The sequence below is a fragment of the Pithys albifrons genome, chromosome 1, assembly GCF_047495875.1.
Source record: "Pithys albifrons albifrons isolate INPA30051 chromosome 1, PitAlb_v1, whole genome shotgun sequence".
Taxonomy (NCBI): domain Eukaryota; kingdom Metazoa; phylum Chordata; class Aves; order Passeriformes; family Thamnophilidae; genus Pithys; species Pithys albifrons.
Window position 1 is genome coordinate 62,057,446 of NC_092458.1, and position 13,921 is coordinate 62,071,366.

Below are 13,921 nucleotides of genomic sequence, written 5' to 3' on the forward strand. Positions count from 1 at the left end.
TTGGCCCTACATACTAGAAAGTGTTTTAACTTATCCTCCGGATGACTTGGCCTGTACATCTGAAAATGGACCCACAAGGAGTGTTTTTATTAACAAGTCTTAACTACAAATATTTGGGCAGTCTGCCCAAACCTTCCCTTTTCTGGCCAAACAGCATGCTGCCTGGAACTTCATCATGTGAAGCATGCAAAGACGTGGTTCTGTGTGAGAACATATCCTGAAACATAGAAAAGTCACTGCCACTTCCAGCGTAACTCCCACAAGTAATGCTCCTGTTCCAAATTTCCCAAGCTAACTTGCATCCTCTCTCCTTTTGTTCCCAAGCGAACTTGTACAGTCAAACCCTTTCTACTCAACCTAGTTTGATTTCTCAAGCAAAATTGTGCATTTCTTTCTTCTCCCATGCTTTCTCCCTTTGAAGAAAGACCACCCACTCTTTCCATGAGCAGGGGACAGCCCACTCCCCATCTCTCCTGAGAAATGTTGCCATGCTGTGTGACTGCTGCAGAATCACATCCACAGAGCAGTAGGTCAGCGCTACTGTTGGAAATGCTGAAAGGCAGCCTTATGTGTAGCCAGATGACACTGAAGTACTTACTCTTGGAAACTATTTTGGAGAGCAACTTTAATTTACCCAGAGGAAGAACACCAGCCAAGGAGACAGGAAGGTCAACTCAACTGGATGGTGCAGTCACTCATTAAGATCATTATCTGTGTTATTGCCTTCTCTGTCCTTCCCACCCCAAACTGGCTGCCTACCACATGTAGGGTGGATTTACATCATTCATCCACCATCATTTCAAAGAAAAAGGTCCTGTCAATCACTGGAAAGCAGTCTCATTCCTTTGTATGCTAGCAGATTTAAATGCTTCACTATTCCCTTCTGAGCAAGAACTAATATCTCAGGCTTCAGGGTCATTCCCACAGATTCCCAAGGATATTTGTGTACTGCTACCCCTCAGGAAGAGGAAACTATGCATCTTGTTTTTCTCCAAAGAGTGCCTTTTTCTAGTTTAAATAGAAGTGGGAAGATGAACTAATGTAATATGGTCATCTAATGATACTTCTGTGACTTGGTGGTTAGTGGTCTGTGAGTTATTTTATGGGGGAGCTATCTGATATTTTTGCCCATAAAGTGAATGAAATTTGCCTCAGTTTTAGATGCATTTGAATAAGCAAGTTCTTAAATATCTCTGAATTTTAAAATTATGTAGCTTTGCAATACAACATGCCTGACCCCAAATCATCCTACCCCTCTGTAATATGTTAATAATTTCTAATATCTCTCAAAGAATTTTTTTTAATATTTTGATATTTCTCAAACCTCAAGCCAATACCAGCCCTGACTTTAAAGGTCAATGTTAAAAGAAGAACCTGTCATTCTCAACAAAGATTTTATGTGGCATCAGCCCCAGAAGAAGAAAGTTTCCTCCTGTTCAGCATCAAGTGAAGTTAAAAAATATCTGTACACTATATATGAAGCACCATGCTTTAAACCTACACAAAATGCTATGAAATGGCATCCTGTTTTAAAATTTGCAAAGCAGCAACAACCAAAAAAATCCTAAGGCAGCGGCCTGTGTCCCTGCATTAAAAGCTTGTCACATTGTGTCAGCATTTGCACTCTCCTTTGGCTTGATCTTTTAAGATGCTCACATAAAATGGTGGTAGAGTTTAATCTGTCATATATCCATTGTATCTTGGCCCCTGAAAGTTGTTCTTTCTAGCTGATGTCCTGCCTTGATGATTGTGAAGCCAGAACATACTTAAGCAGACAACATGACAGCCTGCGTCCCAATATCCACTACAGCTGTATACTGGATCATGTTCTTTCTTTTATTACAACTTGGATTATAGGGTACTTTAAAGCAGAGCACAAACAAGAGGTTTAGCCCTTTTTCAAATTAATCAACTGCCTCAGAGGGGAGATACACCACACTGAGCTATTCAGTTTATCTCCTGCATGTATGACCTACTATTAAAGTCCAAATTACTGCTTTTGCTATTGCTAGCTTTCAAGTCTGAAGGGAATTGTAGTTCTAACTATGAAAAATTACTTTCAGGTGAGGACCCCATATACTGTATTGCCAGCTATAGCAATTGTAAAATAAACAGTGCTAAAGGCATGCATGGGCAGTGAAATTCTATCACCTGCAGCTGAAGTTGTTTGAGCAGTCCCTGGAATCAATCCAATTGTTGGCTCAATCTTCCTATGCAATTCCTAGGCCAAGTGTAGGAGTTAGCATGGACCCCAAATTATTCCCAATAGACAGTTCTCATTCAGCTGCCCTATTCAGGGATGAGGTATGTTTAACAATATAGGCAGAGCCTATCCAATTGACTTCAGTGCCAGAGGCATGTTTGTTACTTGTCTAGATGTTTGGTTACATGCCAGTATCTGGACTGATACTGGGTTCAGAAATCAAAGGCTTATCTGCATTGCTTTTGTTCTTGTTGAAATGAAACAATCTGTTCTGGTGACTGACAGTAAAGGAACTTTATGCTTCGTTTAGACAGGGATTTATCAGAGCTAGTGTCTTGCTTTCCAAAATTCTCTTTGAACATCATTTTTACTGTGTATCAAATAGGGTTCTGTATCAGATTAAAGTTGGTATGTCACACATCTATTTTAGAAAGAAAATTTCATACTTCCATAAACATAGCAAATGTAGGAAACTTTCCTTTGCCATGAAAATTGCATATAAAATAGTTTCAGAAGATCACAGAGAAATCAGAATGTTATACACTTGTCATAAATGTTCTGGTTTGCTGAGCAGGGTGACACCATAGTTACTAATGAAGTTTCACCTTTTTTTTCCCCATGAAAATAGTCTTAAAAACAAACTCATGAGCAAAATCAGAAGTGTGCTTTTGATGACAACAGAGAAGAAGCTGTCTAGTATAATACTGGTATAGTAAGAGTAACAGTGGTCAGCGTTGGAATTAAGTGTCTTTAAAAGAGTAGCATCAGTGAGAATTTCAGAAATTGAACATGTGTATACTATGGAGTACATCCATGTCCCTCCAGCTGGTCATTTGCTGAAGATGTTTTGTCATTGGTCTTATCCTATCTCTGAAAGGGTTGCAATCTTTAAGCACCGTTGCAGTGACTGGCAGTACAAATTGCTTGTCACAGAGGCCCTTGGTGCCTGTTGATGGGTCACTCCAATACTCATCCTGCACATGGCTATGATAGTGTTTTGGACTAGGGGACAGCATGCAAGGGAAATGCAAGTCAGGGTTTCCTGGAAAAACAGGGAGGATATGATCATATGTGTAGAGGAAGCAAATATGGCAAACGTAGAGGCTGGGAAAATGCTAAGGAATTCTGATTGTTTTTTTGGTTTTGTTTTGGTTTGTTTTTTTAGCTTTATTTTTGATGGGGAAACTTCAATGTATCTGGGATTATAAGATGGAGACATAGATATATATGTATATATATACACACACACACGTGGCATAGCAGCAACAGAAAAAAATTCCTATTATTTATTCAGCATCAGTAAAATTAATAACATCAGATTTTCTTAAGAATTATCAAATTATTAAATAATGATAAATAGAGTGGAAATGTTAAAGGTTTACAAAGAAGGCAAAATGTTGCCATTCCAGCCTGAAAAACAAAACATGAGGGAAACAGTCCCATATAATTTGAAATTGTCTGTAGCAGGTGTAAATAAACCTGCACGTTAAGAAAGAAATCTTTTCTCCTATGAATCTATTTTCTGTCAAAGTATTATAGTTTCCTTTTTTTAATGTAATTTTCCTGTTCAGGTACTGATGATATTTCTTTGACATGACAGGAAGCACTATATATTTATTTAGAGAGAGTTATTTTATCTTTATTTCTTCTGTGTAGTTTTTACTATGTGTCAGGTCTACAGACTCTGTAGAAACTATAGTTACAATTTTTCCAAGTTTTGCACCATAATTTTTTTCTTTCATTTCCATCACACCGTCCTAGTGTATTGGACTTCCTGTTTCTTTAGTGTCTTATTCCTGAAGAGAAGCTCAAAGCTGTTGGAGACTTACCTCTGCTGACTCCTCCTATCTGTTACAGCTGTCAGTATGTGCCTCATGGTGTAAATCTATCATATGGGTGCTTTTACATGTGACAGTACAGTTGAAGTTTTTATACAACACTATTTTTTTTTTATTTTTTCCAAACACACATGAACCGCTATATTTGATGTTTATATCATCTTTCAAGAGTGTTTTGTATCATCAGTCAATCTCTGCTTTCTAATTGCTTGTAAACATAAATATTAGTTAATACAAGACTTTATCTATTAATTATTTTCAGGACGTGGTGCAGGCAAGAAAGAAAGATTAGCAGAGGACAGCTATTTAGAAGAATGTCAATGTGTTCTTAATGTGTCTCTCCTGAAAGAGACAAACTAAGCTCAGATCTAATTTTCAAGAAGCATGGAAAAGTAAGCAAAATCGCTTCCAACAAGTATCTTCTGTATGGCATACAGTGAAGCAATAACAGATCTTCCTCAGACTTACCATAAAAATAAAGAAAAAAGAAACCCCCCAAATCACCCTAGTGAAATCATGATAGATCCCATCTGTAGGTTGTTGAACTCTTCTACTATAAGCACCTCTGTGATGCTCTGTTTCATTGGTACAAGCTAATTCCTGGTTTTACTCACGATAAACAGGGAGATAATGATCTGTTTAGTCATATCCATGCTCTCAAAAGAGAGGAGCTTTTAGCATTGACCTTCCAGTTGCAGTCTCTTAGTTTTCTCCACATGTCTTGAGAAATAAGGTGTGTACATTGTTGTGGGTTAACATCTGTCTGACAGCTATAAGGTAGAGCCATTTTTGAGACCTAAGTGGCAGCTGGTCAGGCAGGATGTCCTTCAGCATCCAGCACCAGATCACAATTTGTGAGCAGAGGAATGAAACTCTAAATCTCTATGGCTGTCATGGGAATATGGCAGCCCACCTTTCTTGTAGATAAATACTTGTAAACTCCTACGTTTAAATATGTAAATTTGGATCTGAATATACACTTTTTTCCTTCTAGATTTGAAGTTTTGAAAAGAAAGAGTGAAAATCTAACTGGTAAAATACAGTGCATTAAGAATAAAAATGTCGTATCTGTTTGAGGAGTATAAATCTGTGCAATGGATCTGCACTGTATTTTATTTAGAGTGAGATTAACAGAACATATTCTGCAATCTTTAGTAGCCCAGACTGCAAACTGATACCATTTTGTAGGGAGAACTGGGAAACCTCTAGCAAAGGATAGCAATTCCTCAGCTTCTGTACATTAATCTGGAGGAGAATTTTGCTCAGGTGTTTCCTTTGCTTTCTCCTGCCTGCCTCAAGCCCTGTTGATCTGCTGTGGAAAACAAAGAAAACAACTCAGTAACAGCCTTTGTACTTTTGTACTTACCTCTTATTGCACTGCATAAGAAAAAATTGAGCACATAATTACTATGTTCCTCACAGTGTTTAGTGATTCTTTTTTTATGAATAAAGCCCTAACAATAATAAAAATATGTATTATCTTTTTCAAACTAGGATCTCAACAGAGATTTTATTTTAATGACTGAAGGGAGTGGAGGAAAAGATAGTTGGTTACTGCAACTTGCATTATCAACCAAGAAAATTACAAGAAGCTACAGTTCTTCATCTAATAAGCTGTTGAACCTCTAATTGAACAGAAGAGGGAAATATTTTTTGTGTACCTTGTTCTTTGAGGTCAACTTTTTCTCTTCCCCTCCCGCCTTTTTTTTTTAAACCCAGGTAGAAGATAGACCCAGGAGAAAATTATTCTGTTTGAAGGAATTAGTTTTGCCAAGTTCTTACATAAAGTATACAGAATAAAACCACAGACATTAAATGCTTTATTATTTGTAATACTTTATAGTGATTTTATAGCTGCTATGTTTTAGTATTAATTCTAGTTTAGGACTGAATAGTTCAGAATCAAAACTGTGACTATTATCTACCAGTCCTTGGGAATTTATCTCCTATGGATTTTGTTTTTCCTTTTGGGTTCTGAACTTTAATTTATACATTAGTAAGTTCTGGTTGGAAAAGCATTTCATCTGATTATTTTTCTAATAGTATATAAGATTGAATCAAAATCTTTGTAGGGAAGCTCACCGCTAAACTGTGCAAGATAAGTCTTAAAGGGAGTTTGAGCACTCGGAAGTTGTAAATGCTAATAACTATTCAAATTCTAAAATATTCTTTCGCCTAGGCTAAAGAAACAGATAAGAAAGGCTGTATTTAGTTGTCCACACACAACCTTGAGCAAATCATGGGTTGTGTAGGATGTCAGAGGCATTTTCACAGAGGAACCAAATGTGAAAGACCTGAGACATGCTGGAGTGCAGATGATATAACTAGTGCATCTCAGTACCTTAGATGGGCAACTGAACGGATATCTGACATAGCCACTACAATCAAGCTTAAAAGATGTGAGTGCCCTTTAATCTACTGGGCAGTGGTAACTGTGCATGAGCATACTCTCAAGCTGTGGGAAGCATCAGGTAGTGGAACTGAATTAATAAATTAAAGGTAAAGTGAAGCTACAGTTTTGGTGCAAACTACACTGTATCGTATCCTTTCATGTTTGCCACAGGTTTAAGAAATGCATACAAGCAAATGGTATGCTGACAAATACGCTTTGAGTTGGTAAGTTACAAACAAGCAATGTTTTGGCTTACACTTTTGCTGGTCTTAGAATTTCTGTTGATAGACACCATTTGTATGTGTTTCAACATCACGTTTTAGTATGTTTTTAAATACTTTTGTATTGCAAATATTAATTTGTTGCACTGTATCTCCAAAGTTAATTATTGATTTAATCTTTATTTTCATATTGCAGAGAAAAAGTATTAGAATGGCATAAAATATGGCCCAATTCTACTACAAAAGAAGCGTCAGTGCTCCCTACAGAGATCGTATCCCTCTTCGCATTGTACGGGCAGAGTCTGAACTGTCTCATTCAGAGAAAGCCTATCTGAATGCCGTGGAGAAAGGAGATTATGCCAGTGTAAAGAAAGCTTTGGAGGAAGCAGAAATTTATTTCAAGATCAATATTAACTGCATTGATCCCCTGGGAAGAACTGCACTTCTTATTGCAATTGAAAATGAGAACCTTGAGCTCATTGAGCTGCTCTTAAGTTTTAATGTATATGTGGGAGATGCTCTATTGCATGCCATACGGAAGGAAGTAGTTGGTGCTGTGGAGCTGCTGTTAAACCACAAGAAGCCCAGTGGGGAGAAGCAGGTACGTGCAGGATTTTCTCTGGGTTTTTAGTCTGCTCTAATGTAAAGAGAAGAATTGGGCAAAGGGAGTAAACAAAAAGAAAAATTAAACCAGTGTTCAACCTTGCACTTGGGTATTTAAAATCAGAAAATTATTTACTTTGATGCTGTATGCGTTGTATTCATCTGTGTTTAGACATGATAGAATCACAAATTGTTTTGGGTCAGAAGTACCTTTAAAATAGTCTAGTTCCAACACCTTGCCTTGGTCAGGGACATCTTTGCCTAGACAAGGTTGCTCAAAGCCCCATCCAACCTCACCTTGTGCACTTCCAGTGATGGGACACCCACGATATCTCTGGGCAACCTGACCCAGTGTCTCACTATGCTAATTATAAAAAATGTCTTCCTTCTGTTCAGTCGAAACATAGCCTACTTCAGTTTAAAGGTGTTGCTGCTTTCCCTGTCATCACAGGCTTTGGTTAAAACCCTCTCTTTGTCTTTCCCATAAGCCCCCTCTTCATAATGATATCATTATTTCTGCGAATATTACTGGGAAATTTTAATCATTTAGCAAATAATTCCAAACAGAAGAGTCGTGGTAATATGTGGTCTATTTGAATTAATTATGAAACTCCCATAAAAGTCAATGAATGTTTCAACCCCTACACATGGAGGTCATCATCTCCCAACACAGCAAGAAAGCACTGGGACACATGACCCAGTTGATCAGAACTTCAGCCCTGCCTATCAAGTACATCTAAGAAGGTACAAACTCCTCTCCCTTTCTCTTCATTTTGTCTTAAAGGAAAGCTTGTTCCATATAGTCTCATTCGTGATGTGATACCTACCTCAGCACTGCATTGAGACAGCTCTAGGAAGTAGCTAGCCTCTCGCATATCCTTCTCATTTTAAGAAAATAATGGAGACAGAGTAACATAGTCCATTAATTGTGATATTCATTTGACTTTTCGAGGAAGAAAATTATCAAAAGTAATTATGATATTGTATTATATTTTCATCAATTTCAAATTTTATGTATTATAAGTACTCTATTAATGTAGTTCAATGAATAGTATGTTGAATGATTACAGCCTTTTCACCGATAATGCATACAATATACCTTAATTACAGTATAGTGTACTTGCTATTGATAGAATTGCAGATAGTAGGTAAAAAGTATAATTTTTGCTGATAAAATTACATGAATTCTATGTTTTCTGTTATGGAATAAAAGAAATATAGTAGCTCTTCGTGCAAATGTGTGCACCTGCCTTCTCTTCTAGACAGTAAAAACAGAGCTCCTTTAAAATGACAATGGATTTATGTCAGAGAAGGGGAAGAAAACTAGATTCTCTTTATGTTTGTCTCATTTCATTATTTCTGAACTGCTAGTGCAGATGAGAATACAGTGTATAGAAATTTCTCAATGCGGTGTACCGGAACCCAGAAGGATCAGTGCACAGCCTCATGCCAAACCAGCTAAAACACCTGTGTCTCCACTTTCCAGCCTCTAAATGGAAGTTGCCATTTGTAGAGCAGAGTTCATGTCACTTAATGGTAACCAACCAAAGGTATGTCTCATCTCTGATCTGGCTCCCTGGGCTCCCCTTAGCAATGGAGAAAAATGGAGAGCCCTTAGGAGTACCTCATGCTAGCTTTCTCAATTACTTGTTTTAAGACAGCATAAACTACTTTTAGGCTTTGCTACAGTCCAACAATTCACCTTAAAATGGCTGCCTAGATTTCAGACTGTTCTTCAGACTTTCAGAGCTACTTTTTCCTATGTGCCATAGCTGTGCTAATGAAAATGCTTGAATACAAGTAGTAAAACTTGTTTTAGTTGAGCTTCATGGTATAGCAGACAAAAAGATTGGCTTGCTTTTGGGGTGCATACTACAGTGTTAAATTAACCACAAACTGCTGTGCTCCAATATAGAGGTTAACTCTCTGGACTGAAGCTTATGCTTGTTGTTTCAGTGCCAGACTCCACTGCTGGCTGCTATGAAGAGTGCTGTTCCTCTTGCTCTTTCTTGGTTTCCCTGGTTGCACTTGCTGTGTGTCTTACTGTAAAGCGTGAAGATTAATAAATCATCTGATCAGAGACATCTCCTTTTGTTGTCTGTACAAGGCTAGGCTTGCCCATTGCCAACACAAATACTTCCTGCAAGCCAGTGCTTGCAAAATTAGTTTTTAAACAAAGAGGTTATTTACGTGTGTATGCTGTTGTATGCACTGGGGACCCCAACAACCATTAAGCTTCTGTGGGTGTCAAGTGTGTAGATAGTCATGTTGGCTCATTTTTAGGAAAATAGCATGCTGAAGAGAATGTAAATGTGAATAACATTTTGCATTAATTCTTCAATAACTTTACTGTAACCAAAGGTACTTGCTGGATGAAAAATCATTGCAATGGGCTAAAGATATAAAATCTGGATACTGAGAATTACAGACTTGTTTTCCCCTAGAGAATCAAGTTACTTTTGAAACTATTTCAAACTATAACTTGGCTTTTTTGATTACTGTTATTTGTAAACATTTGACATATTGTTTAGATGATGATTCATTTTCAGACTGTGCTTTTGACAACATGATATCTTTAACTGTTTGGTTTTCCTTCTTTGTATAAATCTGCTCATGTGTGGTAAAATCCTGGTCCCTTGAAGTCAGTGAGATTTTTGTCATCGATTCAATGAGGTCAAGATTTCAACCTTTTTGCTGTTTGTTTCTCTTTTTTTCTTTCTTTTTTCTTTTTTTTTTCCCCTTCAAGAAAAGTTATTCTCAGAGGAGAGCACAAGAAACAGTTTAGGTTCTCAAATATTTAATTTGTGATAAAATTTATGAACATTCAAATGCTGAAAAAAAACCTGATATGATTCACAAGTAAATTAATTAGCCCTCTATCTTTTTATATGGATGAGATAATATCCTATGTATGACACATAGCTAATTTCAGCTTCAGCTCATACAATAATGTAGCTATATTTATAAAATTAAATAATTTTTAAGCATAGGTTTTCTTATATAATTCAAGAGCACACTGAAAATGTCAGAAAGCTAGAAAAAAAAGTTTTCTTGTATCAACAGAAAGCTACAATTCTTCAGGACAGCTGAAATGTATCTTTTGAAAGAAGTGATTTTTCTCCAAAGTTTAATTATTTAAATATGTAAATGTTGAAAAAGAAAATAGGGAAAATGTAAAAATATGTTAATTCTGACCGGGAATCAATGCATATAGTTAAACTAATATGGCTTTGCATTTTTTGAAAAGTTTTCCAACCAACATCTCCAAATTATGAGATGCCACTCCATCTTACCCTCTGACAATTTCTGCTCAAAAAAGCTAAACCCAAACAAACAGAAAACCAAAACACTCTAATAATAACCCAACAAAATAAAACAAAAAACAAAAAAAAACATAAAACAACAGTCAGATCTTGTTAAAGTTAAATCTAAACTCTCTAATATGGCTCTACCTAATGTCTATACATGATCTGCTTTGCATTTTGAAGACCACATGGTTTACAGTAGTTTTAAGCTGATTATCAATATATAGATACATCTGGTGCCACCTGGTGACTGCCGAGGAGGCATGTGTGTTTAACAGCTTTGAATTGTCTTTGAACTCCTTCTGTTACTCAGTTTATGAGTGAGATTTTTGCAGTATACATTAATACAGCTCAGGAAAAGGTTATTTTGTCACTTACATTATAGTCACTGTATTTTTTATACTTTTTTAGCTGTACTAGCTGCTAGAGCACATGTAAAAGAGAATAGCACAAATTAATGTGAATGAGTCAATGAGACTCATCCAAGTACTTTTAAATTACCATTCTTCTATGCCATATGTCCTTAATTATATGCCAAGTCACTTGTTGCTTACCCTGATGGATAGCTGAATGCCAGATTAAGGGGAGGGGGGGAAGTTGTTCTTTTAAATTTAGTATCTGCATAAAAAGTTTTAATGTTGTTAAATTGCATTCAGCATCCACAGATGGGATGGGGGTTAGGCAGTGTAAAAATAAGTAGAATACCTTTATCTAAGTCATAGTGTGCTCTATTGCTTGAAGAACCCAGGCATCAATCTCTAGCTGGGTGTTTGACCTCCTAGTCTTGTATATTCAGGGAAGAATGAAGCAGAGGTATAGCTGCCTTCTAAGGAAGCTGCAAATCAAATAAGTGAGGTTGGAGTTGCAATTACTAAACTTGAATAAGTTTAGCATTGTATTAGCTGACAGACTAGACTTGGGGCTTGGAAACCTGACTGCAATATTTACAGGCATTGCCTGACTAGCAAAAGCACATAGCAGTGTTTTTATGCATTCCTGTTCACTATTGGATGTCGATCTTGTGATACTTGTGGGTATTTTTAATGTGTGGACCCCCTAGGCACATCTTTCTGCAGATATCTGAAAAAAATGCTGTGCTAAATGCCAGACTGGCATTTGCAAGTACAAGGAAATTGCTAGAGGAAAGAACTTTGGGACAGGGAGATATGTGATCATTGTGATATGTCCCTGGTCTGCTACTTCTGTGATGTGGCTCCTTCAATTAATGTGAAAACATTGCTAAACACAGGGTTGGGGTTATGATAAGGTTGAACTCGATATTCTTAAGGTTGGACTTAATGATCTTGGAGGTCTTTTCCAACCTAAATGATCCTGTGAAAGTGGAAGCTGACAGACTGCAGCCCCTGCAGCTTTCTTCTAGTCAGTTTTGTATCAAAATGTTTATAGCCATCAAGAAAGTAAGGGAGGTAAATCTCCTTTGTAGCAGATTACTTAGTCTGTGGGTGCTTTGGATGCACAGATCAAATGTCATCTTGAAGTTGTCTCCCCCAAAGGTGCTGGTGTCATTACCACATGCAGAGAAAAGGAGAAATTGCTGGCATAATTCTGGAAGTAGGAAGTCATCTGCTGCAATTCTCATAGCCTTTTTGTTCTGCTGTGACAACCAGTAAAGTCACATCATAAACTACTTTATGCAAAATCGCTGTCTTATTGTGCCAGTCAAAGTCAAGCCAGGAAGCCAGGGCTCAGCTTGTCAACGTGTTGTCCTCTAAAATTGCAAGTCTGTGGCATATACCTTTTTTTTCGCTGGGTTTCATGGATTTTTGTGACAATGTCTCAAAGGCACAGGAAAGGTTAAGTTAAATCTGTTGTCTAATTATTTTTGGAAAATATATTAAAAGAGGCAAACCCCAAACGTCTGAAACTTAACATATAGAAAGACATTTCTGAAGGACTGAAAGGTGCTGCACACTGGTATCAGAGTGTAAGAGCCTGACAGGTGTTTAGGAAATGGTAGAAGATACTGGTACCGTGCTTATCATTTCAGCACCTTCATGAGTTTTTTCTGCCTTTTCAAGGCTAGAAGTTAGTTAAGACAGAGATGATGACAGCAGGGATTGTCAAAGCTACTTGATACAGTGAACCTGCAAATGTTTACCTACCTTAAAGTAACATACACTCACTTTGAAAAATCCTCTTCCACCATCCCAGATCTCCCCCTAGTTCCCATGGCTTATGCAAATCTGGTTAGACAGCACTTGGGTTGCACTCAGAACTATGGATTCCAGTCCCTGATTTCACTATCAGGTTCTGAGATTTCCTCAAAAACAGATAGGAATAGATTTTCCCTTCAGACAGTTTTGCGAGCAACGCTTCTTCATCAACATATAAGGGCCTCTCTAGTAATCTCTCTGGCTGTGGTAGGCTTTAGGTATGGTATGTTCTAGTGAGGGAAAGAACTGAAAGGAAGGAGATGAAAGTTTTGTGTAGGGGGTGACCACAGCAAGCTGTGGTTATGTGCTTTTATGTTATAAGGAATGCAACATGAGAGGGATTGGTGAGGTCATATGTGAGAAGATAACAGCTCTGATACTTGCAAATGAGGTATGAATCCAGGAGTGCAATGAAAGGACAAGGAGAAATGGCTTTAAGATGAAAGGGTAGATTTAGATTAGATATTAAAAAGAAATTCTTTACTATGAGCATGATGAGGCACTTGAACAGGTTGCTCAGAGAAGTTTTGGATGCCCCATCCCTGGCAGTGTTCAAGGCCAGGCTGGATGAGGCTGAGACTTTAAGCAACCTTTTGTAATGGAAGGTTCTTGCTCATGGCAGGTGGGTTGGAGCTAGCTGATCCTTTAGGTTTCTTCCTACTCAAACGATTCTATTATTCTATGAATCTAACCCAGTCAAACTCATTTTAATGGTGCTGTATGCCACATCCACAATACTTGCCAGGGACATTTTAGACATTTTTGATCAAGAGGATCCAGAACATTTTGGAGTTTACAGGGTGTGTGGTGACAGCATCTCACCCAGGGAGGCACCACTCTATCATTACACATCTGGGTATTGAAAGAGGTAGCAGAAAGCTACATGGTGGTCTGGCCAACCCCCTTGATCTGGATAGTGGGCAGAGCAGTACCTGAGAGCTTCCTCTGGCATTTATGTGTTATTCAGTGTGTTAGCAACCATTGCAAGCTCTTGGATGGGAAGAGTTAATCAGGTAGATCAGTAGGAAATCTTACTATCTTGGGACTTTTAGGGAGGTGGGGAGAGAAGGGACATTATTTTGCTGTCACGGCCTAAAGTTATATTTTATAAATCTTGACGCATGTATTTGATTGATAATTATTTGGAGTGTGGGAAGGTAGAAAAGAAGAGGAGGTGTTGACAAT

At 37.6% G+C, this 13,921-nt stretch overlaps 1 protein-coding gene across 2 annotated transcripts in view; it reads left to right on the top strand.

Annotated features, from left to right (window-relative positions):
- TRPC4 (transient receptor potential cation channel subfamily C member 4) overlaps positions 1-13,921 on the top strand; it is a 141,174-nt gene that overhangs the window by 43,475 nt on the left and 83,778 nt on the right. The window contains exons 1-2 of one of the 2 annotated variants that reach the window (XM_071552361.1): positions 6,630-6,657; positions 6,851-7,255. In XM_071552361.1, coding sequence (XP_071408462.1) covers positions 6,878-7,255 — 378 coding nt within the window. In that variant the 5' untranslated portion in view covers positions 6,630-6,657; positions 6,851-6,877. Of the gene's footprint in view, positions 1-6,629; positions 6,658-6,850; positions 7,256-13,921 lie in introns of those variants that run through there. The other variant, XM_071552354.1, reaches the window with a different exon arrangement.